This window comes from Periophthalmus magnuspinnatus, chromosome 13 (genome assembly GCF_009829125.3).
Source record: "Periophthalmus magnuspinnatus isolate fPerMag1 chromosome 13, fPerMag1.2.pri, whole genome shotgun sequence".
In the NCBI taxonomy this organism is placed as follows: Eukaryota; Metazoa; Chordata; class Actinopteri; order Gobiiformes; family Gobiidae; genus Periophthalmus; species Periophthalmus magnuspinnatus.
Genome location: NC_047138.1, coordinates 8,701,194 through 8,727,521, shown reverse-complemented (window position 1 = coordinate 8,727,521; position 26,328 = coordinate 8,701,194). Strand labels below are relative to the sequence as shown.

At 43.5% G+C, this 26,328-nt stretch overlaps 2 protein-coding genes across 2 annotated transcripts; one reads left to right on the top strand and one right to left on the bottom strand.

The window, feature by feature from the left end:
* The first annotated feature begins 407 nt into the window (after positions 1-407).
* On the top strand, positions 408-14,125 carry ift80 (intraflagellar transport 80 homolog (Chlamydomonas)). The gene is made up of 18 exons (XM_033977272.2): positions 408-653; positions 951-1,061; positions 1,150-1,218; positions 2,015-2,124; positions 2,321-2,410; positions 2,487-2,624; positions 7,402-7,581; positions 8,716-8,834; positions 8,929-9,003; positions 9,358-9,521; positions 9,597-9,661; positions 9,925-10,054; positions 10,136-10,283; positions 10,568-10,739; positions 11,513-11,602; positions 11,729-11,901; positions 11,990-12,113; positions 13,693-14,125. Exons 3-18 carry the CDS (start codon positions 1,191-1,193, stop codon positions 13,801-13,803), a joined length of 1,917 nt encoding a protein of 638 aa, XP_033833163.1. The 5' UTR covers positions 408-653; positions 951-1,061; positions 1,150-1,190; the 3' UTR covers positions 13,804-14,125.
* Positions 14,126-25,154: 11,029 nt separating this feature from the next.
* Positions 25,155-25,982, bottom strand: LOC117380598 (uncharacterized membrane protein C3orf80). Its single transcript, XM_033977430.2, has one exon. The coding sequence runs from the start codon at positions 25,852-25,854 to the stop codon at positions 25,213-25,215; it is 642 nt and encodes a 213-aa protein (XP_033833321.1). The 5' UTR covers positions 25,855-25,982; the 3' UTR covers positions 25,155-25,212.
* Positions 25,983-26,328: the final 346 nt, after the last annotated feature.

Below are 26,328 nucleotides of genomic sequence, written 5' to 3'. Positions count from 1 at the left end.
TCTGTGTCAACCATGGAGTCATTTTTACGGACGCTGCTATCTTGCCCTGCAGGTTTAGATCAGGCGAGCTAGGGACACCTAAAGTTTTGCATTAGCAACCGATAAGGTACCGTAGCAACTGAGGACGCTTTTTCTTTCATCTTTCAATACCTGAGGATGCCAACTTCTGATTCTGTGATTACTGAAGGCACGTAGTCGTTTTTTCCGGAATATAGTTTGTGACACATTTCTCATAAACTCTACAGGATCCATCAGAATTCATCATGAGACTAAAGACATCACTGTTAAAGGAACCAAAACATATCCTTTTACTTTTTAATAGTAGAAAATCATTGCAATTACATCATTTAAGGTAAGTAATTAAGAATCAAGGAACAGCACAATAATTATTCCAACTATTCCATACTTTGCCGCCCTTAACTTTTACACACATAAAGAACTTGTGAGTTGTGTTGGCTGGACCTCATCAGATGAACTATACTCCTGCAGTGAAGATCACCAGATTCTGAAGTGGAATCTGCTAACTAGTGAGACTAGTCTGGTTGCCAAGCTTCCAGATGACTTTTACCCGATTGAACTCCACTGGTTTCCTAAAACTCTGGGCTCCAAGAAACAGAACCAAGCTGACATATTCGTTCTAACTAGTACTGATGGCAAGTTCTTTGTGACAGCATCTTTACAGCTGCTTTCATTTGTCTATATTTATTAGTGACATTTCTAATTCATAATTTCCCCACAATCATACTATAGTAATTGAGTTTCTGTTGTATTCATAGATTACATCATGTCATACCGCTAAGGCAAACCATGTGAAATTAATTACGTCCTTTTTTGCATATATGTAAAATAAAAATAAAAAAGACATTTTTAAAAGATGTTATTAAAATAACCTAGAGCGATAGATCACTCTGTTCTGCTTGACTATAACTGTGTTTTGGGTTTTATTTTAGGAAAGTTCCACTTAGTTTCTAAAAATGGGCTCATTGAAAAGAGTGTAGATGCGCACAATGGAGCTGTGCTAGCTGGAAGATGGAACTATGATGGTAGTGCTCTAATTACAGGTATCTTTGAATATATATTGAATATATATACGACAAAGCATAAATGGTTCCTAACAATGTGCTTACATCATAATTTGTCCCTTTGCAGCTGGAGAAGATGGCCAAATCAAGATTTGGTCCAAGAGTGGAATGCTGCGATCTACACTGGCTAGCCAAGGTTTAAACCCTGAACTACAAAACTAAACTTTTGCACATAAAAGTTGTGAAAGATTCTTTAGTTTGGAATACACATACATTTAATGCTAAGGTTATGTTGCTCACACGGTTTAGCTTTAAACTCTGATGAATTTAAATCATCTCAGCTTAGTAGTAATCAGTTTAATTTCATTTTAATTTTCATCAGTTATTTTTTTATGACCTTACACTTTGCTTCATAAAATTTGTATAAAAATATTGTGACCAGTTGTACTTTATTATGTATGTACTTAAAATGTAACAACAGCATTGTTTATGACAGTTGAGATGCACATTTTCAGTGTTGCTTTACTTTAAGGAACAAGTAGTTCTAACAAAGTATTTCTGTCCCTACTCATCATAGACTGTTAGACACTACACAACTTATATTCTCACACATACATTTTGATGTACAAAGAAAGATGTTGAACAAGCAAGTGCCTCTTATTCATAGTTTTTGTCAGTTTTAGATCATGTGACCAGTTGTGAGAAACCACACGCACTTGGAGTAAATGCCAAATGCCCTTTAACACTCTAGCTCTGAACACATATACTCTAAACACAGACTCATGCCTGTGCACAACTGCACTGCAGACCTCAGGCTGGTTAGCTCAGTTGGTGTCCCTGCGATTCTACGGGCTGAATGAGTTTAAACCTATGAGGAAAAAGGAAACCTATCCAAAGGATAGAATAAGCTGCTCAGACTATTGTTTAAATTAATTATCCACATATTTTCTAAAACGTTTTCACTATTACATAACATTTCTGTTGTTTTTTAGGTTCCCCAGTGTATTCTGTTTCTTGGGGCCCTGACTCTGACAGAATTCTGTATACATCTGGAAGACAGCTTGTCATTAAGCCATTGCAGCCTAGTGCTAAAATCATACAGGTACACCTATCATCATGCTGTTGTAATATTGAGGTTATAATGAAAGTGTTGGTTCTGTTTATGTGTCTGGCCATTTATACATGTTTTATATTTAGGTAGTTTTTAATGGGCTTGAACAGCATTACAGTAATAACCCTAATGGCATCTGCCTGAGTTTTTTTTCTTTTCACTTTTGATTTTTATATACTTTTTACAGTGGAAAGCTCATGATGGCCTAATTTTAAAAGTTGATTGGAATTCAGTCAATGACTTGATAATATCAGGGGGAGAAGATTGTAAATATAAGGTAAATTTTGATCATTTAACTTTTGATAATTTTTGCAATTGAGCATGCATTTTCTAAAATTCTGCTTTTCTAATAGGTGTGGGACAGCTTTGGTCGGTTGCTTTACACATCATCTTCTCATGACTACCCAGTCACCTCTTTGTCTTGGGCTCCCGATGGAGAAGTGTTTGCCATGGGCTCCTACAACACGCTACGACTCTGCGACAAGACTGGAGTAAGAGAAAATTATATTTGTTACAATTTAAATCTACAATTAAAATTGTCTGATTGTCAAAGATAATAACATAATAGGCATTGTAAGCATACCCTGGAAATCGTGTTCTTATTTGGCAGTTATTTTATTCATTAGGACTGTTGCCATACCAATTAACATTTCAAAACATAAAAACAAAATGTCACAATCTTTCATTTACTCTCTTAGTGTTTTATTGCTAAACACCTCTTAAAAACATGGATGCTTACTGTGTATATGTGCTTAATATCTTAAATGCCACACTGTGGAACATTCCAGGCAAAGGAATAACATCTTCATGGAGACAAACAAGTGGCGTACCCTCCCCCCACAATGTTATCATTCACAACACTTATTTATTTTTGCAATATATACAGCTCTAACATGTATGTATAAGTAAAGCAATAATTTGAATCTGCTACCTTTACTTGTGCTGGAATAATATTTGTATAGGTGATTTCTACTTTTACTCAACTAATGAAATGCTGTACTTTAGCCACCTCTGCTACTTACTACTTACAAACCTCAGTCTTGTTTAAGACAGATAAAGGGTTAACCAGTGCAGTAAGCAGAGAATCTGTTTCAGTTACTAGCATGACTAATGGGAAAGAGTTTCATTCTGTATCTGCTACAATGAAACCGGCACTTTAACATATTGCTGCTTGCTCAGCAGGATCAGCCCCGTGCCTTTAACTCTTTCCCCTCCAAACTCTGTGGATTTCTCAACTGATCTTTGCTTTTTTCTTTCTCTGTGCTTATTCTGACACCACTGGCCAAGTACAATTTGTCTGCTTCTGCATTCTCACCATGGAAATGACAAATCCTAATGCATAAATGCATCAAAGTCCAAAGTGGTGAGAGTTTCTCTGAGTAAGTTTTCTTTGTTTTCCCATTCTGTGGATTTTTCAATCTAATCATACTGTATATAGTTTAAATTTATGATTAGATTTTACATTCACTTAGAGGACACAAAGAACTTCACTGTCCCTTTTACAAGATTTGAAAGAGACAATAAGTTACTGTCTCTCTGTGTGTCTAGTGTATGCATGTGCCCACATGCCTGAGTGTTCACTTGAGTGTGCAGTCAGTGCCGTGCAAATGTGGCTCAACACAGCAGTCTATTTACGAGGCGCTGCAGCTGGTGTCTAGCGTCTGGACCCTGTCACGATCCCTGACACTGTCACTAGCTAACAAGTAACAAGTAGGACCCATTGTGCCTGGCAAGCACCCTATTGCTCTGCCCACTGGATCTCCGCCCCCTTTCACATATTCTTTTGTTTTCCATGTCTGATACAGGAAAAAATAAACTATTCGTTGCCAGTTACAGTTATCTTTTTACACCTCCACAGACCTTGATTATTGAGGCTTTTCTATGATATCACAACATCCATTTCAAACACCTTGTGTAGTGGTGTTGAATTTTTTTCTGTTCCGTGTCATTTTTTTCTCCTGTTGGCTAGCTGATCTGAATTGAGATTACAATTGCTGCTACTGAGAAATATATAATTATACAGGACTTGTCTTGATCTTAACCACATTAAGAGCGTGAAAAAACAAATGTACTCGCTTTAGATTGATTACACTGCCCTGTATCACCAATTGGAACTTTGCTTCAGCGAATGGGAGAGAAAACTGTTAGTTTGTTCATATCTGTATAACAGTAACAGTGTGTTAGTGAACTGCTGGTTGAAGCAGTTAAAAAGGAGGTGACTGTCAGTAAAAAAGCACACGGAGTTTGAGAGCGAGTGTGAGGGAGTATTGTTAAACAAAGAGAGTCCTGAGTCAGCAGCAAAGCAGTTTCTCTCCAGTCAATGGGCAGGGCTCCTCGGCCTGCCTCGGCTTCACTCCTCCTGCCCTGAGCCCCCTTCCACCCCCCTCCTACTCTATGCAAAACTCTGCTTCTGCCCGCTCTTTCTTGCTTTTCTTTTACTGTCTTCCCCGCAGAAATACACATTTGTTTTGCTGTCTGTGTAATGGGTGGGATTAAACTAAGATGCTGTTGACAGGGTCAACACATTGGTAGGGTTTGCCTTATTGAAAGCCAAAAAGGAGGGTGCGGAGAAAACAAGCTAAAATGGTGGGGGCAAGCTAGGTAACATGAAACAGTCCAATATATCCTGTTAAGTTGGTTTAGACATTGAGGCTTGGTGTATTGGTCTCCATAAAAAAAACTTTCCTTTCTCCCCTTTGGTTATGACTCGCAGAGTCATCACTGTTATTAGTCCTAAATCACTGCCTTTGCTCTTGAGTTAAATATGTCACATTCACAGAGTGATGAGGAGGTGGAGTAAGAAAATAAAGGTAATGGACTGGAACTGCATTGAATTAGGGTAATACTATGTGACTGGGGCATTATTGTGAAATACTGGTCACCTTGAATGTATTTTAGTCGTTATTAAATGTAATACTTGGCATTACATATGTGACAAATACACATTTGTTTAAGGGTAGTAAGTATCTGCTTCAAATATGAAATCAGTAGTAGTAAAAAGATCTGTTTCAGAGGACACAACCTGAACCTGCCAAAAGCACAGCTTTCTGGTGTCCATATTTGTGTACAGTCAGTGTGCCTTATACCCTGCAGCTTGCCCAAATCCCACAATAAACCTGTGTGTTTGTGTGTACAATCACTGTATGTTTATGCACACATGGTTGGTGCTAATAGAATTCTGCTGTCCAGCGCACAGCTGTGTCCTGCTGATGAGTCCCAGGAGGCCCCAGCATGTGTCTATGGTTACTATGAGGAGGCTCCAGCATGAAACCATGTGTAGACCATTACTCACACACTCACACACTCCCCCCCACACACACACACCCCCACCCACATACACACACACACCTACACACACACACACACACACACACACCCCCACACACACACACACACACACACACCCACACACACACACATACACATACACATACACATACACATACACACACTCACACTCACACTCACACTCACACTCACCCCCACACTCACACTCACACTCACACTCACACACTCGCACTCTATTTTCCCGTTTGTCTTTCTCTCGTCATCGTCTCACACCCCTGTTGCCAAAGCTTCAAATTGTGCCACTCCATACTCATCACTGGCAGACTCCACCACTACCTCATCGTAGCTGATAAATCTAATTTTCTGCAACTGATTTTTTTTTCCATATGTTTGAATGTTCTCATGTGGCTAATACAATGTTGTTATGGTTGCCTATATGTCCAGTGTGTGTATTGTGTTCATTGTATGAAGGGATTTACACTTTGTACCTGCACTGCCAGGTCTTGTCCTGCACTCACAGGGAAACTGAAGCCAGCTGGCTCTACACAGAGTCTGCCAGCTGTTCTGATTTATGTAAGACTGTTAACTCAGGACTTGGTTGGCTCTCTCTGTCCCTCTTGTGCACATGCTTGTTTGAAAAAGATATGAGTGCTTCTTTAACCTAATTATAGTTAAGGTACATTTTAATTATTTATTGTTAGACACTTATTTCAGTGCTGGTCAAATTGCTTTGAATATTTTAGTGTGCAGTGAACAGTTGATAATATTATATTTGGTATGTGATATATCATAAATGATAATGCAGTACACCATAGTTGGTGAATCTTCCCAAAGCAATGTAAAATTTTTAAACGTACAGTATTTTTGGGTTAAAAACTAAATACTGTCAAAGCCTCCACATGATAGTTTGTGTTGTAATAAATAAGAAAAACTCTAGTATTTAATACTTGTGAAGTAACGCGGCTAAATCAGCAGATAGCTCCATAGGGAGCTATTAGTGCAGACATATGTCATTAACCCTTTCTCTCTCTAACGCTCTATCCCCACAGGTCCCCTAGGCCCCGCCTACTCATTTAGTCAGGACCAAAGCCAGAGCTCTGTTTCAGGTGCATGTGGAGGTTTATTATTTAAGCAAATACACTCACTATTCATTGTTTTTTATTCTCACAGAAATAAGTTTCACATCAGTGGCAAAAGTTGTGTAACAAGTACACTAATGTCTAGAGGCACATTTTAAGAGATTTAAATCCTACCAATATGTAGCTAACATCAAGACTATACTATGGTCAGGTGCCATACTGGTTGGTGTTTTCTGAACCAGTTGTTACTGGATCAACATATGCACAATCTATACACTCATTGTACACTTTAAGGTCTCCCACTTTCCTTTCCGAGCTCAGCTGAAAAATATACGTCATGTCTGTCACCTTCCTTCTGGTCACAAAGATGCCCATTATAGACAGGCAGGCTTTAGTGACCAGAAAGTAGACTCAAGCTTAATGAATGGCCAGACAGCTTCCTAGGTTTTAGACTTTTACTCATTGACTTCACTTCTCAGTGATGTCAAAACATCACATTGATCCAAGAGTCATTGACAACTACAGTGCATGTTGCATACAACCTGTTGATTTCTTTTAGCAGCCAAATAGCCATCTGTGTTAAAAGCATTAGGGTGATAGTAGATCTATCTGATATCAAATGTCTTGCTTCATTACATCTTGGTTTATCTATTGGGTTGCCTTTGCTTCCATGTAGTGTCTTTGACGTCCCCAAGTGTCCTTTTCTCCTATAAGGTGTGTATCACTCTGCAAAAATCAGTGAAAGAACACAAGATAACTGTCAGAAATACGATTGGAAAAAAGAGTTGGTAATATAATACAATATAATTAAAAATACATGTATAAATTAATTGTTGATCACTGTTTATGGGCGAACTTAATCCCTTGGCAATTTGATTATTTTGTTTCTTCTTGTCGGCAGTGGTCCTATGCCATGGAGAAGCCCAACACAGGGAGTGTGTTTAGCCTGGCCTGGTCTGCAGATGGCACCCAACTGGCTGGTTCCTGTGGTAATGGACATGTCATCTTTGCTCACATTGTGGAGCAGCACTGGGAGTGGAAGAACTTTGCGATCACCCTCACCAAGAGAAGAACCATGCAGGTAAATGGATTAACCAAACGTCTTTCAACAAATTCTTATGTTGTAGGTGAACAATAGCACAGTAAGATTCTTAAGTCATTGGTCAAATTAACAAATGTGTGCTAGGCATTTGGCACTTTGCACTGCACATCCAATCCACAAATTAGGTTATTACAGCACCAGATAACATGAATTGTTTTTCCCTTATAACATCTGATTTGCAAGTTCATCTTGTTAATAAATCAACATAAAATATATTTAAGTGCCAACATACTATTGACATCTTGCATATCCATACTTATTTCAGTGTCTCTCCATTTTCCTTCTCCTCCTTCCAGGCCTTTAAAAGTGCACATCTGCCAGTGATTTGTGAATCTGCCAGCTAAATTTACCACCTTGTGGTCAAAGGGTTTTATTCTTGGTTGTGTTACATGTAAATTTAGCTTACTGGAGAAGCAGAGTAGGCCGATTTGTAAAACTGTAAAAATACCCCCACCTTTCACCTGGTGCTGGAAAAGACCTGTACTGACTTTCAGAGGCAGAGCTTTACAAATTTATTCATCAAAGCATTAGACCAGAATTCACATACATTTTACTGTATGAACAGCATTATCTTGTTGCTATATCTCTTAAAACATTTGAACTGTAGTTTTGTTTTTCCAATAGTTCTTGTTAAATGAAAAAGCCTGGACAGTATTGCAGTATTTGATGAGAAAAGGTTTAAATGTCAGATTGTTTTTCACCTGCTTCACACTCTGCAAACCACCTCTGCTGAAGCTCCTGGCCTGATGAAATCATCAAGATAGCATTAGTGAGAGACCTGTCCCTGACTCCAAGCTGCAGTAAGCCGCCTCATGAGATTTACAATAGGAGTTGAGTAAAGTTTGGTCAGGTTCTATGTGGAGAAGAGTTCGACTTGCTTTAGTGGGAAACACCTAGCCTCCCACATGAGCTCAAATTAGACTGAGGGGCCCTCATCTTTGGCACCTAGATCAGTCTGCACTGGTCCCTTACAGCTGCTTTGGCAGATCACATGCCACTCCTTTCAGCTGGGTCGACAGACTGGCTCCAACCCCTGGGGGTTCAAAGAGGAGCAGTTGGCTATACCATGGAATTACATCTTTAAAATTAACATCTTCTATTCTGTTTTTCTAGGTGCTAAATGTGATCGATGAGGCAGTGGATGTGTTAGAGTTTAGGGATCGGGTCATAAAAGCCTCATTGGCATTTGGGCATCTTGTTGTTGCCACCTCACTGCAGTGCTATGTTTATAGGTAATATGTCATCTTTTTTCAGCATCCATCACTGCTCATCTGTTATATAAATTATTTTGATGTGTTTCAATTGTGCTTTTCTCTTTTTTATCAGTTCAAAAAACTGGAATACGCCCCTCATCTTTGACCTGAAAGAGGGAACTGTCAGCCTTATTGTTCAAGCAGAGAAGTGAGTTGCTCTTATTGCATTGTTTATTTGGATTGCTTGTCAGTTTTGTGGTCTCATAATAATGAATTTTGTGGCAGAGTTTAACCATAGTAGACAGCACACATACATTTTTTACATTTACCTAGTTTGCACCAAATTTGTAAAAATAAAATGGGAACTAGGGACAAGAAACACGCTACTAAAACACAACTTTTGTTGCAAAAAAAAGTAGATTTGAACCATTTTCAGATTAAAAATCTTCCTTTCATTCTTTACATGTCTTTTAAATCTTACATTTTTTATGTGAACCCCGAAAGGAATAAGCTGGAGATGAATTTCCAAGTTAACTGATTTCTTCTCATTTCATAAACCCAGGCATTTTCTGCTTGTGGATGGAGCGGGCTTGTATATATTCTCATATGAGGGCCAGTTTATATGTTCTCCAAAATTTCCTGGGATGAGGGCTGATATTCTCAATGCTCAAGGCATCTCTCTTAGCAATGACACAGTTGCTCTTCGGGATAAAAGTGATGAGAAAGGTTAGAGGAAGCCAAATTTATCAGTCATTAGTCCAAGTTTGTCTAGCCTGACTCTGTCTTCTTCTTTTCTATTAGTCGTATATCTCTTTGATGCCCTGACAGGGAAAGCCTTTGGTGATGGCAAACCATTAACTCATAAGGTATGTGCTCAAAATTTACTACAAGCTGTTTTTACTATATAAAAAATATCTGAGTGGGCTTTGTTATGGTGCTCTGGTGATACCCCAGAAATGTAAAACAAATGTAAAACATTAAAACAGCGCAATAATTTATCTTCCGCTTTGCTCATTTATTCACATTTTCTTTCCATTTTAAATTTGTAAATATTTTTTTTCTTGAAAGAGGTTAATTTTGGTCTTCTAATATTTCCAAATAAATGTTGTTTGTCTGTTTTTCTGTCAAGATGGAGGTGGTGGATGTTGCCCTGGACCAGTGCGGTCCCTTGAATGAGCGCAAAATTGCTCTCATAGACAAGAACCGTGACCTTTACCTGACTTCTGTACATAGACAACAACCCAAAATTAGCAAAATTGGTAAATACCTGTTGTCAGTCTGTGATCTTTTTTGGTTCTATGACAATCTAAGAAGCCTGACTGTTTATTTTGTTTTTCTAGGTAGTATGGTTCACTGTATGCAATGGAATGATTGTGCTAACATCTTATGTGGTATTCAAGACAATCAGTTTACGGTGTGGTACTACCCAAGTGTGGTGTTTGTCGATAAGGAACTTCTGCCGCACACACTCTACGTTAAAGATGGAAGGTGAGTGAATAATGACAAGGGTGCAATAAATCCAGTTTGTAGTTACAGATATCTTTGAATGTCAGAGAAATTGGGCATAATATAATTTATGATTATAAGTAACAAATAGAAGCTGCATTTTCTTCAGCCTTCTAAACAGAATGTAAACCTCTCACTCTATAAATAAACATTGCTTTATGCTTAAAAATGTGTTCAAAATGGCAAAGAATAGTGTTAGTTTTATAGGTTTATGATAAGTTGGCATATGTAGTAAAATGGCATATGTTTTCTTCTGTTTTTATAAGTGAGTTTGCCCGGACGTCACATATTTTGAGCTATGTGGACACCAAGGTGACATTGCGCCAAGGGGATGGTTCCTTGATATACAGCACTGTTCCTTCTTATCCGGCTATTCTCCATAACTACAGCTCCTCTGCTCGCTGGGAGGATGCACTGCACTTGTGTCGCTTTGCCAAAGTAAGATTTTATCATTATCTATGTTTGCTATATTATCCTTAAAGTGGGTCTTTTCTATACCTTCCTGAACCAAACATAAACTTCTACTACTTAGAACAGCATATTTAAAACATTATCAGTTTTAAACAAACGTAAAATTTTGTCATTACACCTCCACTGATTTTCTTTTTAGAAAATAAATTAAATGGCCAGCAGAGGACAGCAGAGTGCTGTTGTGTTTTGATGTTTCAAACAGAGTCAAAAAAAAGTTTATCAAGTTGAATGAAAGTGTTGTCAGCTTTCAGTAACCAGAAGAAAAAAAAAAACAACAGCAAAGATTAAAACAGTCTTGACAATTTATTAATTACTGTTACAGTTAATGAGACCAGCTCAACAAGAGGCCATACACACTCTGAAAGGCTGAAAGGCGAGTAAATGATAATAATGACGATCAGCAGCAAACCATGTGGTTTGGAGAGGATATCAGATTTTGGATAAATGAATATATTTTTATGTGTGTTAAAGAACAGTGTCTATGATCATGAATCAAAAATTGTGATAGATCATGTGGAAAAACTGCTTAATTTAGTATCTTGACACTTTATATAATCTACCATTATCTCCATATTTATATATTGCTGCTCTTTCTTTATTGAAACACTAACCACTAAATAAAAAAATAACAAAACTTACATATCCACCACTTAACATTTGACATTTGTATAATTCACATATGGCTAGTTCTTTATGTAACCATGTAACATTCATCTTGGTCTGTTTTCTCCTTTGTGTAGGACCAGTCTTTGTGGGCATGTCTAGCTGGAATGACTATGGCTAGTAAAGAGTTAACAATAGCAGAGATGGCCTATGCTGCCATTGGAGAGGTACGAGCATCAGTCTTTTTTTAAACCACACTTTAACTGACTAAAGTACCAGTGTGATCATTTGAAGGAGTTGATCATGTACACCTCGAAGTGGTTATATTTCATTTCTTTTCTTTTTCCATTCAGTTACCTCGTGTGCAGTACATTCACTTCATAAAGGAACAGGCGTCCAAAGAATCCTCTCTTGCCCATATGCTGCTGTTCACTGGTCAGGTCCAGGAGGCTGAAGCGGTTCTGCTACAAACTGGGCTTATTTATCAGGCAATACAGATTAACATTGACCTGTTCAACTGGGAAAGGTACAGAACCTTGATTTAAGTGGGCTGGTGGGTGGTATGAGAAAGGTTTTCGGCTGGGCATTATTGTACTTGTACTTGTTTTGTTAAGGGCTCTGGAACTTGCAGTCAAACACAAGACCCATGTGGATACAGTGCTGGCCTTCAGAGAGAAGTTTCTCCAGAAGTTTGGCAGAAAAGAATCTAATAAGAGATTTCTTCAGTATGCAGAAGGGGTAAGATAATGTTTTTATTTGGTTAATAAGCATACATGTGCCATGTGTGTAAATGTACCAGTTTGTAGCCATTTGTTTTTGTGAGCATGAATGCCAGAGAATAGCACCTTCTTTGTTATTTGAATGTAATGAGAGTGGAGAGACTCGCCCTGGCTCACCTTGGACCCCTGATAGCCCACTGCCCTGGATCCTCCTCAATTTGAATATATCAGCCTCGTATTACCAGGTGGGAAAAGTAGCCAAAAATTAGAGTAATATTTCTCAAGTATAAGTACAAAGTAGTGGCCTTAGAAATTACTCAAGAGTAAAAGTATTTGGAAAAATTACTACTCAAGTAAGAGTAACTTAAAGTATAACTGTTGGGACATAACATCTGATTTATAATTTAAAGTGCAAAACATTAAATAATGAACAAAATCTCATATTTTCAAAGACAGCTAGAAAAATTTGAAAAACAACATATCTGAAGGACCGGTGCAAGAACCGCAATCATCATTTCATATTGTCAACATAAAGCTTGTGGATTTACTCACAGTGGGAAGAGTGACCAAAAGTTTTACTCAAGTAAAGGTTATGTTATTTCAATAAAAATATTATTCAAGTAGGAGTAAAAGCATGCTTCTAGAAAAGTACAATTTCTTATATGTAACTGAGTACTACCCACCTCTGCAAATTACAGTAAAGATGATGCTGTAATTTATCTTCTCCCGCATCACTCTGACCTGAATAGTCCTCTGTTATAAAATTCTCCAGCGCTTTTTTAACACAATTTAATCCTCCCTGATGAGAGAGAGAGCTGCTGCTCAGGATGAGTGTCAGTCCCTATACTGTCTCCTGGATTACTGACTACTTGGGACTCTCCTCAGGGTTCTGTCTTTTCTCCATTCTTGTTTACTCTGTACACCTCTGATTTCCAGTACAGTTGCGGGTCCCAGCTCTGATAACTGTGGGGATGGGGTGTAGAAATGGACAGTAGCTGGGGTGCAGGACACTGATTGCAAATGTGAACATGTGAACAAATGTGAACAGCAAGCTGGACTGTAGGGACAATAACAATGCCCTATTCAAGGGTAGACTCTAAAAGACATGTGTTTTCTCAGTAAGTACTGTGTGCAGCAAGTTAGTTAGTCTGTGGTACCCAGTGCCTTGTACTCTGATGTGTTTTGGCTGGGGGAGCAGCACCAGCTAAAGGTCTTTACATATTAACAATCGGATCCGTAAAGATGGTCACGTGATTGGCTGTGAGCTGGAGACATTTGTCACAGTGATGTACAGGAGGACAAACTGCTCTTCTTCGTGGATACTCATGCTAACCCACTCCTAGACTATAGGGTTCAGAAGAGTTCTACAAGTTCCTACTGCTCTGCTCTGAGAAAGATACAGGACTGCATTCAACTGTTATTACTGTGTAATTTCCTTTGTGGAACAATAAAGTTTGTGTAATTCTAAATTAATTAAATACAGTAAATGTGCAGATGATAAAAGTAACCAAAAAACTTTTTTTTACAGTTGCTATAATGAAAATTGCATACTTTGACTAAATACAGTGCTTATTATTAGACATACTTGTCTCTTGCAGGTTGAAGTGGACTGGGAGAAAATCCAAGTGAAGATTGAGATGGAGTTATCCAAAGAGCGAGAGAGGGCAGCTAATGCATCTGTCAGAGGCAGCATAGCTTCACGTCGGTAATGTTTGTGGGACCTCAGCATAAGCTGAGTAAAGCTGTGTGTCTCTGAAGGTTTATATGTATTCAAGTTTGGCAGTAAGGGTAACCAAGCTGCTCAGAGAATACTGTATTTGTAACATAATGTGTAATGTAATGCACACTTCCTACATCCTTTAGTTGTTAATGAATAGCTCTAACCCTAAATGTCATTGAAAAGGAAAAATCATTTTTTTAATTTTGTTTTTTTATAACAGTTTGGTGGGATAATACATGTAGAAAAAATGTATATACGATTCCATCAGCAAATAACAAAATTATCCAAGTTGGGTGAAATTTATGTGCAAAGAGATTCTGTCAGTGTCAAGATCCATTTAACAAAATAAAAATGTTGTCGTATATTTTTATTTGTCAAATGATAACTATTGTGTAAATTAGACTAGATTTGACCCTTGTTTACAGTATGATTGCTAGAAAAGTGTTATAGAATAGTTAGGCCTAAGCCCGTACAGGCCTAGCACCTATTGCTTTCCGAATGAACATCATTATCAACTATCCTCTCAATCAACCACGTGTTATCTGCAGTATCCAAGCACCCATACCACAGACATGGGCCATATTTCTAACTGCTAAAATGAAGGAAAGTCAATGGGGGGGTCAGTGAGCAACCTCGGCGAGATCAGTGACATGGGGAACAGCAAAAGACGAAGTTTACATCAGTCAACTGGACAAATCGTTGTAAGAGTGAAGACAATTCGCTGCTCATCCAAGCCGCTTCTTCATTTCTGGTCGGATTGCTGGTGGCCACTGCCTTATATCTATCTTAAGGGAGGGGCTAACTACACTGAAACTGTACACATTTATTTTCTCTAGTTTCAGCTGAAACTACCCTATTCAGCCCTTAGCGACCCTGCTATTGTTCTCATTGTTTTGGGTCTGAGGATGGAGTTGTAGATGGGGGAGAGATTATGCCTCAGACCCCCATTCGTGTTTAAGGAGGATTGTCTATCCTAACTAAAATAGCTTTTTTAACTCCCCTCTCCAACCATTTCTTTTCTATGATCTGAACTTCACTATCTTCAAAGGAGTGGTTAGTGGCTTTGAGATGGAGATGTACGGCAGATTGGGGTCCAGAGAAACTCTCTCGCCGGTGTTGGTACATCCTCCTGTTTAGTTTTTTCAATGTAGCGTTCACTGCACTCTTCACTACACTGAATGGAGTAGACTACATTACTTTGTTTATGGCTCAGGGTTTTGTCCTTAACCAGTGGACCAGTTTTTGTCTTATGGTGTTTGTGGGTTGAAAAAGACAGGAATCTCATAATGTCTGAAAATTCTCTGAAGTTTTTCAGACACACCCGGTGTGTGATGAATGATAGCGCCTTTCCTTCTCGGTTCAGATTCCCTGTTGTCCTGTTTTTAGCTTGGATGAGCAGCGAAACATCTTCACTCTTACAACAATTTGTCCAGTTGATAGATGTAAACTTTGACTTTTGCTATGGATCAGACTTGCATGACTGAGGGATTACACAGATAACATGGCAAATGTTGAGAGCTTTCCAAAAACTATATTGTTGTTGCTGCTATTATTATTATTATTAGGCTCGATTAGGGCCTATTGCTTTCCCAACGATGAGTGCGCTCAACTTTGTCTTCTCTGTCATCGCCAGCAATAACAATGTAATAGTCAGCATTGAGTCAACGGGTGAAGGTAGCACTCATGATCCTGTTTGATGCCAGGAATGTGTTTTTTTTTTTTTGTGTGTGTGTGTATATATAATCTTTTTTCTCTTTTTTTTTCTCTTTTCTCTCTCTCTCTCTCTCTCTCTCTCTCTCTCTCTCTCTCTCTCTCTCTCTCTCCTGCTCTTTGAGCAGGAATTTGACGCCCTGAACAAATTCAAAAGCTCATCAAATTTTGCTCAAAATTCAGATGTGCAAGAAAAGTAAAGAAAAAAAAAGTTTCATAACTGGGTCTAATTAATTCTTTTCTTATTTTCCTTGGACCCAACCCCCCCTATTTTCACCCAGTAAACAAGGACAAAAACTATTAAAACTCATGCTTCTCTACATTCTGGCTATTTCCAATTTACAAAAATCAATTACATTAAGGCAGGCATGCCCAAACTGTGGCCTGGGGGCCAAATGCGGCCCTCAGACCAATTTTTCTTGGCCCTCAAGCTTCCAGGTGAATTGGCCCATGTTACCTTAAACAGTACTTTTTACTGTACATTTCTGAAAATCAACTTTAACAAGCCCATATCAAATATTGAATGTGTCCCATTGAGGATGTAAGTAAGAATAAAGGTCTAGTGGTTCAGTGTAACTTGTAATAATATTACAGATTTGAAGTATTCACTGTATTTGCTACCAGTCTATGGCCCTCAATCAGCCCTCAGCTTTGTCTGTGTTTGTATATGTGGCCCTTAATGAGAAAAGTTTGGACGCCCCTGCATTAAGGTATAGGAACGATGTAAAAAAAAATTGCATATAGAATCATGAAACAGAAGTGGATCATGACAAGAGAAATAAAAAATATTATTACTAGGGAATTCACTGAAACGGGGTCAAATTTGGTACACATTATCTCAAGGTCAAAAGTTCTCAACATTTTTGACACAATTCTTATGGCCTCTGTGTGGCAAAGCTGCAAACACTGCCCAGAATTTGGGAAATTTTGAATTTTTACCAATTACTCCCATTTGCACAAACAAACAAAATTTCAATCAGTTGTTAATTCCCTGCCCTAAAGTATTCCCTGCCCTAAAAATTTAATGTGGCACATTAGTACCTCCTACAGACTGAAAAAAAAAATACTTGGAGAAAAAAAGTTTCTGAAATTTTGCACAAAATTCTGTTTAAATCCCCTAATCACACAAAATTAGGCTGATTTCACTCAAACTTTAATCGTGGGTGGACCCCCCGACCCTGAACAGACTGAATTAAAAATGGGCACAATAGCGCCTCTTAGGCAATTTGTATGGAACGATGAAATTTACTTTGTCGTAGACCATAGACTGTATGAAGAAGAGGACTAAGTGAGTGAGACGTCACTCGTAGCTTTGCCTCCATTCAAATGAAGCTCAGTATATCAAGCTCAGACTCCATATTTGGAATTCTGACTGCAAGTATCATAGCAACAAAAGCGCGTCAATCAAACCTGTTGCTAACACAAGTGGGAGCAACCTCAGGCAATGAAAGCAGCTGATTTGTTTCTTATTAATGTTCATATCTTGAGTTACGGACACACAATAGCAAAATAAAAATACCAGGGTCACGTAGAGCAGGTCAATACGAACAAATAACAAGCCTAACAGCAGCATTTACGGAGAGAGCGGTGACAGTTTTCTAATGTGAAGTGAATTGAGTCGATGGAGAGCCGGTAGCGCAGCCCATGATCACTTCCTATTTGGAATGTGGAGGCTAGCAGGTTAGCTATTTCCATTTATATATATATATACAGTCTATGTTGTGGACATACAAAATTTGGTACAGATATTTGTGACAGGCTCACACTCCATCTCACAATGTATTGCCATGGCCAAAAATCTGTCCTTGCCAATGGGGTTTTCTGACAAAACTTTGGCATAGCCAAATTAAATTTGGTAACCAGATGTAAGAACAAAAAAATTCTACCCAAATTCCACCATCTTGGGTTAAAAAAAAAATCACAACATTAAAAATTTGAGACAAACGGCAGATTAGGTTATGGTTAGGTGTTAGGGTAGGGTTAGGATTATTTTAGGGGTTAGGATGCAGGGAAAACTCACAAAACACTTGGCCAACTATTAAAACTTGTTTTTCTCTAAATTCGGGCTATTTCCAATTCACAAAAATGTTTTAAATGGCACGTCAGCACCCCACAAAAAAAATCCCAAAACATTAGGGTATAGGAATGTAGTATGATGAAATTTATCATACAAATAGATCATGAGAAGACAAGTAAAAAACATCAACCAAGGGTCAGCCATATGGGATTAAACTTTGCTAATATGACTCAGCATTTTGGATTTTTTTTAATCACCTCATAAAAAATGTGAGAAAAATGTCTGGTTTAAGTTAGGGGTTAGGTGTTATGGATATTGTAGGAGTTAGTGGCAGGGTTAATGCCAGGGTCACGTTTAGGGTTTAGGGTAGGGTTAAACTCAGGGGTAGGGGTTAGATCTAGGTTTAGGCTAGGGTTAGGAAGAGGTGTGGCTTAGGGGCAGAGCTCAGCGTAGGCACAGGTTGCAGCGTAGGTGAGGGCCAATCATTGCTGCTTGCAGCTATATTTGTTAGTTGAGCTTGTTTATGATTTTTTGAAAATGTTATGTAAATATCTTTTTTCACATATTTTTGCACCCTACATGTACATAAGAATACTAACTGATAAGATCCTAAGCATCATAACTACAAAATATGTATATGTCATGATGTCAGTTTCCCTGTCCTCCCGTGCTCTCTCCCCCTCCCCTACCTGCGTGTCTGGAGCTGGGTGGAGTGCCTGACTCCTCCCGTGCACACCTGGGGTGCATCAGCCTAATCACCACCACCTGCTGCTGAGTACAAGAAGGCTTGGCAGTCTACACTCGGTGCCAGACCGTCCGCGTGTAAAACGTGAATGTTTCTTGCTAAGCTTTGTTATATGGTACTTTCCGGCAAATGCTCATTTGGATTTATGCACCCTCCAGATTCCTGCCTCTACTCGCCCAGCTCCTGCCGCCACGTTCCAGTCCCGGTATCGCTTCCAGCTCGTCTTGTCTCCTGCTCGTCTCGTCTCCTGCTCGTCTCGTCTCCTGCTCGTCTCGTCTCCTGCTCGTCTCGTCTCCTGTCCGGTCCTGGTCTCTGGTTTGTCACCCGCTCCCCGCTCTGGTCTTCGTCTGATCCGCCTGCCCTGGTACCGCACCTGCTTCTATCCCCGTCCTGGTCCTGTCCTGCCCGCCTCTACCTGCACCGCACCCGCCTGACCCGTCTCCCGCTCCCCGGTTCCTGTACCTGCTCTTGTGACCTGTTTAAAGACTGCATTTTCACCGCTGTAAATAAACACTGTTAAAACTGCTCTGGTCTGCATCCTTTGGTCCTATCCGCACCGTTACGACAGAACGGTCTGGCCACTATGGACCAAGCAGGCTCAGATCCGGACCAGACGCGCCGCCTCACGCACTCTCACCCCGAGGCGGTGCTGGGTCAGCATGAACAATCCATTCGAACTCTATTGGAGCTAAATCAGACATTGTCCCAGCAGGTGGCACAGCTTAACCACCAGGTGGCCGCGCTCCTCGTCACCCCGCCTGCTGCAGCTGGAGCGCCGCCACGCCTCCCGGAGCCGAGAGGCACGGATCCGGAGCCGTATGCTGGACAACCTCACCTCTGTCGCGGATTCCTGTTCCAGTGCGAGTTCATGTTCCAGCAATGCCCTTCTCGTTTCAGCTCGGGGGCCACCAAGATCCGATATATATGTGGATTACTCCGGGGCAGAGCTCTCCAGTGGGCAGAGGCGCGCCTAATGAAGACGTCTGTGGATAGCCTGGATTTTAATGAATTTGTGTCCACGTTTAAGCTGGTGTTTGACCACCCGCACTACCAGGACAATGCTGCCTCCCGGTTATTGACTCTCAGCCAGGGCTCCAGGACGGTAGCGGATTATTCCATTGAATTCTGGACACATGCGGCGGAGCTGGACTGGACGGACAGCGCGCTGCGGGCTGTGTTTGTGCGGGGCCTGAACGAGACTTTGAAAGATGAATTGGTTTCCCGGGACGAACCCCCCGACCTGCGGAGCCTCATCTCCCTCACTCACCGTATTGACAACCGGCTACGGGCTCGTCGCCGAGAGAGACGCCGGTCACCGGTCCCGCCGGAGCCACGCGCTGCCCCGCCCCCGCCAGATGAGCCCATGCAACTCGACAGGACCCTTGTGTCGGCCGAGGAGCGTCAACGGAGGCGTCGCCTGGCCGGGGCTTGCCTCTACTGCGGTGAGCGCGGACATTATGTGGTCACTTGCCCAGTTCGGCCAAAAGGGGGGGCCCACCAGTAGCGCTGGGAGTACTGGTGGGCGAGCAACACATCCTGGACTCTACTAATAGACTGCGGCTCAGCGCCACCCTGTGCGTTCGCACAGAGACTTTATGCGTTTCCGCCCTTATCGACTCCGGGGCTGAGAAGGACTTTATTGATGCCCAAGTCGCGGAGCAGCTCGGGGTCTACCTGGAGCCCCTCGAACGCCCCTTAAATGCCCAGGGGCTCAATGGACGTTTTCTGGGGCACATCACCCACATCACAGAACCTGTCACCGTGATTCTGTCCGGCAACCACCAAGAGAACCGTCAGTTTCATGTCCTGTCCTCCTCCGCTTCTCCTCTGGTCCTTGGTTACCCCTGGCTACGCGCCCACAACCCTGTTTTCGATTGGGCCAGGGGCGGAGTTTCGGGCTGGAGTCCCGATTGCCACGCCAAGTGCCTTCGGTCCGCCCTCCCTCCGGCCGGGAGGTCCGTTCCTGTCGCTGATCCGTCCCCAGACACCCCCAATCTGTCCTCGGTGCCTGCTGAATATCACGACCTGGGGGAGGTTTTTAGCAAGAGCAAGGCCCTCTCTTTACCGCCCCACCGTCCATATGACTGCGCCATTGACCTCCTGCCGGGTGCCCCACTACCATCTAGCAGGCTATATAACCTGTCTAAACCTGAACGCGAGTCAATGGAGGACTACATCCGTGGGTCCCTGGCTGCCGGAATCATCCGCCCGTCCACTTCACCCGTGGGAGCGGGGTTCTTCTTTGTGGCTAAGAAGGACAAATCCCTGCGGCCTTGCATTGATTACCGGGGTCTGAACAATATAACCGTAAAGAATAAATACCCGCTTCCCTTACTGGACTCGGCATTTACGCCCCTCCACGGTGCGACCATCTTCTCAAAGTTGGATTTGCGGAATGCGTACCACCTGGTGCGCATCAGGGAGGGGGACGAATGGAAGACGGCCTTCAAGACACCCCTGGAACATTTCGAATACTTGGTTATGCCCTTCGGTCTCACCAACGCCCCTGCCGTATTCCAAGCCCTCATCAACGATGTGCTCCGTGATTTCCTTAACCGATTCGTCTTTGTTTACTTGGATGACATCTTGATTTTCTCGCGGTCCCCCCAGGAGCATCATCAGCACGTTCGCCAGGTTCTCCAGCGCCTCCTCGAGAATAAACTGTTCGTGAAAGCTGAGAAATGCGAGTTTCACGCAGAGGAGGTCAGCTTTTTGGGCTTCATTGTGGGGCGGGGCCAAGTAAGAGCTGACCCTGAAAAGATCCAGGCTGTCACTGAGTGGCCCGTTCCTACCAGCCGGAGACAGCTCCAGAGATTTATCGGCTTTGCCAATTTTTATAGACGTTTCATCCGGGATTTTAGTAGGGTTATCTCGCCCTTAACTAAACTCACCTCTCCTGCTTTGCCGTTTGCCTGGTCTCCTGAGGCGCAGACAGCCTTCGAGAAGCTTAAGAGACTATTTACCTCCGCTCCCATCCTGCACCAGCCCGACCCTTCACGGCAATTCATCGTGGAGGTCGACGCCTCCGACTCGGGAGTGGGGGCCGTGCTTTCGCAGAGGTTCGACCCCCACAACCGCCTCTGTCCCTGCGCCTTCTTTTCCCGGCGATTGTCCTCGGCCGAGGTCAATTATGATGTGGGGGATCGGGAGCTCCTTGCCGTAAAGCTGGCCTTGGAGGAGTGGCGCCACTGGCTCGAAGGGGCGGAGCAACCATTCATCGTCTGGACCGACCATAAAAACTTGGAGTACATCCAGTCCGCCAGGCGCCTCAATCCCCGTCAAGCTCGTTGGTCCCTCTTCTTCAGCCGCTTCAACTTTCTCCTCACCTACCGCCCCGGATCTCGGAACGTCAAACCAGATGCCCTCTCCCGCCAGTTCGCCCTGGAGGATAGCCCGGTCACCGCAGAAACAATTATCCCCTCCTCGTGTGTGGTGGCCGCGGTCCATTGGGATATCGAGGACACCGTCCGAGAGGCCCAGACCAACGACCCCGACCCAGGTAACGGCCCTCCAGATAAACTGTTTGTTCCCGATTCTGTCCGGTCTCAGGTGCTCCAGTGGGTCCATGCCTCCCGTTTCGCCTGCCATCCTGGTGCCGGTCGCTCTCTCTCCCTCCTCAGGAGACGCTTCTGGTGGCCCACGATGGACACAGACACCCGGGCTTATGTCGCCGCCTGCCAGGTATGTGCTCGGGCCAAGGCCTCCCACTCACCCCCTTCTGGTCTCTTGCATCCTCTCCCAGTTCCTCGTCGCCCTTGGTCCCACATCGCCTTGGATTTCGTGACGGGCCTTCCCCCTTCCCAGGGGAACACGGTGGTTCTCACCATTGTGGACCGCTTCTCCAAGGCCGCCCATTTCGTTGCCCTGCCTAAGCTCCCCACAGCCAAAGAAACTGCCGACCAGCTGACCAGTCATGTCTTCCGACTCCACGGCATCCCGGTGGACATCGTGTCCGACAGAGGGACCCAATTCACCTCTCAGGTATGGCGGTCTTTCTGCGACAGTTTGGGGGCCACGGTTAGCCTCACGTCCGGGTTCCATCCACAATCTAATGGGCAGACGGAGCGGGCCAACCAAGACCTGGAGTCGGCCCTACGGTGCACAGCCTCCGCCAACCCCGCGACCTGGAGTACTCACCTACCCTGGATAGAGTACGCTCACAACTCCCTCGTGAGTTCCGCCACTGGTATGTCCCCCTTCGAGGCATCGCTGGGATATCAACCCCCTCTCTTTCCCACGGAGGAGAGGGACCTCGCCGTCCCGTCTGTTCAGCGCCATCTCCAGCGCTGTCGCCGGATCTGGAAGAAGGCCAGGGCGGCCCTTCTTCGGGCTGGAGCGCGCACTAAGGCGACGGCCGATCGCCACCGTGTCCCGGCGCCCGTATACCAACCTGGCCAGATGGTTTGGCTCTCCGCCAAGACGGTCCCGCTGAAGACGGACTCCCGTAAGCTGTCCCCCCGATTCCTGGGACCGTTTAAGATCATGAGGATCATAAATCCATCGGCGGTGCGCCTCCAGTTACCCCCGTCTCTCCGGATTCATCCGACCTTTCACGTCTCCCAGGTTAAACCAGTCCGGACCAGCGACCTGTGCCCTCCGGCCGATCCCCCACCGCCCGCCCGAGTCATTGACGGCCACCCGGCGTTCACCGTCCGCCGCCTGATTGACGTTCGTCGCCGTGGTAGGGGCCTCCAGTACCTCGTCGATTGGGAGGGTTACGGTCCGGAGGAGCGATCCTGGGTGCCCAGGGCACGCATTCTGGACCCCGACATGGTGAGAGACTTCCACCGCGCTCATCCTGACAAGCCTGGGGGTCCACCAGGAGGTGGACCTTAGGGGGGGGGTACTGTCATGATGTCAGTTTCCCTGTCCTCCCGTGCTCTCTCCCCCTCCCCTACCTGCGTGTCTGGAGCTGGGTGGAGTGCCTGACTCCTCCCGTGCACACCTGGGGTGCATCAGCCTAATCACCACCACCTGCTGCTGAGTACAAGAAGGCTTGGCAGTCTACACTCGGTGCCAGACCGTCCGCGTGTAAAACGTGAATGTTTCTTGCTAAGCTTTGTTATATGGTACTTTCCGGCAAATGCTCATTTGGATTTATGCACCCTCCAGATTCCTGCCTCTACTCGCCCAGCTCCTGCCGCCACGTTCCAGTCCCGGTATCGCTTCCAGCTCGTCTTGTCTCCTGCTCGTCTCGTCTCCTGCTCGTCTCGTCTCCTGCTCGTCTCGTCTCCTGCTCGTCTCGTCTCCTGTCCGGTCCTGGTCTCTGGTTTGTCACCCGCTCCCCGCTCTGGTCTTCGTCTGATCCGCCTGCCCTGGTACCGCACCTGCTTCTATCCCCGTCCTGGTCCTGTCCTGCCCGCCTCTACCTGCACCGCACCCGCCTGACCCGTCTCCCGCTCCCCGGTTCCTGTACCTGCTCTTGTGACCTGTTTAAAGACTGCATTTTCACCGCTGTAAATAAACACTGTTAAAACTGCTCTGGTCTGCATCCTTTGGTCCTATCCGCACCGTTACGACAGTATAGTTTATTTGTATACAGTGTGTGAATATATAATGATTTAATGCTGGTGGGGGTAGTCCAAAGTTTCCGGTGACTTTGTGGGCAGTGTAGAGTAAAACAACAGCAATGCCTCAGTCACTTTTAGAAAGTTCTTCTGGTTGCTCACTGTTTTACACAATTTATGAGCACTCTCAGGACATGTGAGCTCAGGTTTTACAATTAGTGGCTACACTTAACTACAATATTCATAACTTACTTTTGTGGCTGCTGCTAACTCTTCTATCATGTGAGCATTCCAGAGAATCTAAACATACTAAAAATAACCACGTAAAGTCCATTTAAAATGAGTGTACTGTTAATATAGGTTATAAAATCTCCGGACCCTTGCTCATCATTTTTATTTTTACACTTTTATAGGCACTTATTGATCTCAACTTCTCCAAGTAACAAAATGAATTGATTGTTGCTTCAGCTATTGCTTACATTACATTCATTAAAATTGAGTGTGCAAAGTTAAGCAACTGCATTTGTGAAAGGCCTATAGCTGCACTTGCTGATGAATACATTCTTATATTGAAGTTTGTATTTGAGACCAATGCTACTGCTCTTGCTAAAAGAAATCCTTTCACACTTGATGTTGTTTTGTGAGTGCTGGTACACAGATAAGAGTTTTGGGGTCACATGTCTCATCTCACCTCTCCACCAGTGGGTTTGAAACATGGATTTAAATGCTTTTAAGTGCACACTTCATCCACTCTACTCCTGTGGGGAGAGAGAGCTATCAGTGTTCAATACTGGCTTAGCCATCATGGAGTATTGGGTTACACAAGCCACCACAATCACACTCAAAGTCTGGCATTTGAGCATCATGACCATTGTTTCCAACATATAGAGTGCTTTACATTTGGCCCCATATGGCTTTTATTCCTAATTTACTCTCTTGGCAAAATGCATTAAATACTTGTTCAGCTAATTTTTCTCAAGTTCATGAGTGAAACATAATATGTACCAATTCAATATTCATTGCAGGCTATAAATTAGGCTATAATGGATTGCTTTATTATTTGTGATAGCACTGGATGGCATCAGGTAGAAAGACACATGGCTTTTTAATCATTTTGTTCAATTATCAAATATGTTTATGCCATGCACTGGGCTACTGGGCCACCACTATTCCAATTCCTTAACTCAATACACATTTGACAAGGTGCATAAGACCGAATCCAATGTGAACAGTTTGAGAATAGTCTCTGAGAGTATCCAACACTATTTAATGACCATGAATTTGGCCTTGCAGTGTTTTCCGTTTGGTCAGACGTGGGCTTAAAACTGTCCCAAACCAAACTGGAGCTAGTAATACCCTGAGGAGCGTTAAGTCTTCAAAAACTCCACATGAACACTGCGCGCGTTCAAAATATTCGGTTCACACAGAGTTTCGAGACGTCCGTGGGCTGTGCTGCTGTCCCACCTCATGCAGGACATCCCGCCTGCGCTCCAAGCCGTCCCCGGCTCGCTGTCTGTCCCGGCTGCCCGCATCGCTCTCACAGAGTAGGTGCTCATCAGAGCGGTCCCTGTGCATGTCCTGCATACTCTCCTCGTATGTGGGCAGGTATTTAACCTCGTCGTATGCAGGTAGATTCGGGGAGGCGATGTCCCCCAGGCTGTAGGATTCCGGGTATCGTTCCAAAAGAGAGTCCTGAGATGCAGAAGCGTGGCCGTAGAACAGGGAGGGATCCTCGCTGCGGTCCTGCGGAGTTGGCTGTCTGCGTGGCCGCGGGCAAATGATGCGCTGGATGAAGTAGCCCATGGCAAAGAGTAGCAGCAGGATGAGGATCCCGGAGAGTTTGCGCGTGAACCAGCCCACGTTGTCGAAGAAGACGTGGATAGGCAGTTTGCAGCAGCGCACGGTCGAGCCGGCGGTGGCGTTCCCCGCGCCTGCAGGGGGGCAACACTGTTGTCCAGCGCCACACTGGACGTCACCGCATGTCCGCAACGCTTCACACGCGGATACCAGACACACACACACCACGGTACCGACTGGCCCGCTGCCAGGCAAGCGGGGCATGGTCAGGAAATGTTCAGCGACTTGAAGCTCAGCGTCTGGTTCTCCGGGAGGTCAACAGAGTGTCTGCTCAGGTACTACAGGTCTGCTTGTGTGTCCAGCCACTCACTGACTAGAAGCTGCAGCGCACGAGCGGGACAGCAGGTGCCCCCCCCACCACCACCACCACCCGGCAAGGACCTGAATGCCAGGGTACTGAGCCGAGCGCACCCTTCATCTGCATCACTCTTACGTGAAGTCTGGAGTCTTGAGATTCTAGTAGCATTGCGCCGACATGTAAAAAGTTGGCACCTTGAGCCAGGATGATGAAAAAGTAAGATCATTAGCAATTCAAAAGAAAATCTCAAAATGTTGCTTATAACAGAAATTTGAAACTCATGAAATGGCCCAACAAAAAATAAAAATGTTCCAGTTAGAATGATGTTGTTCATGCTATTGAGGTGCTAAACTATCTCACGCCCATATGGATGGCTTATG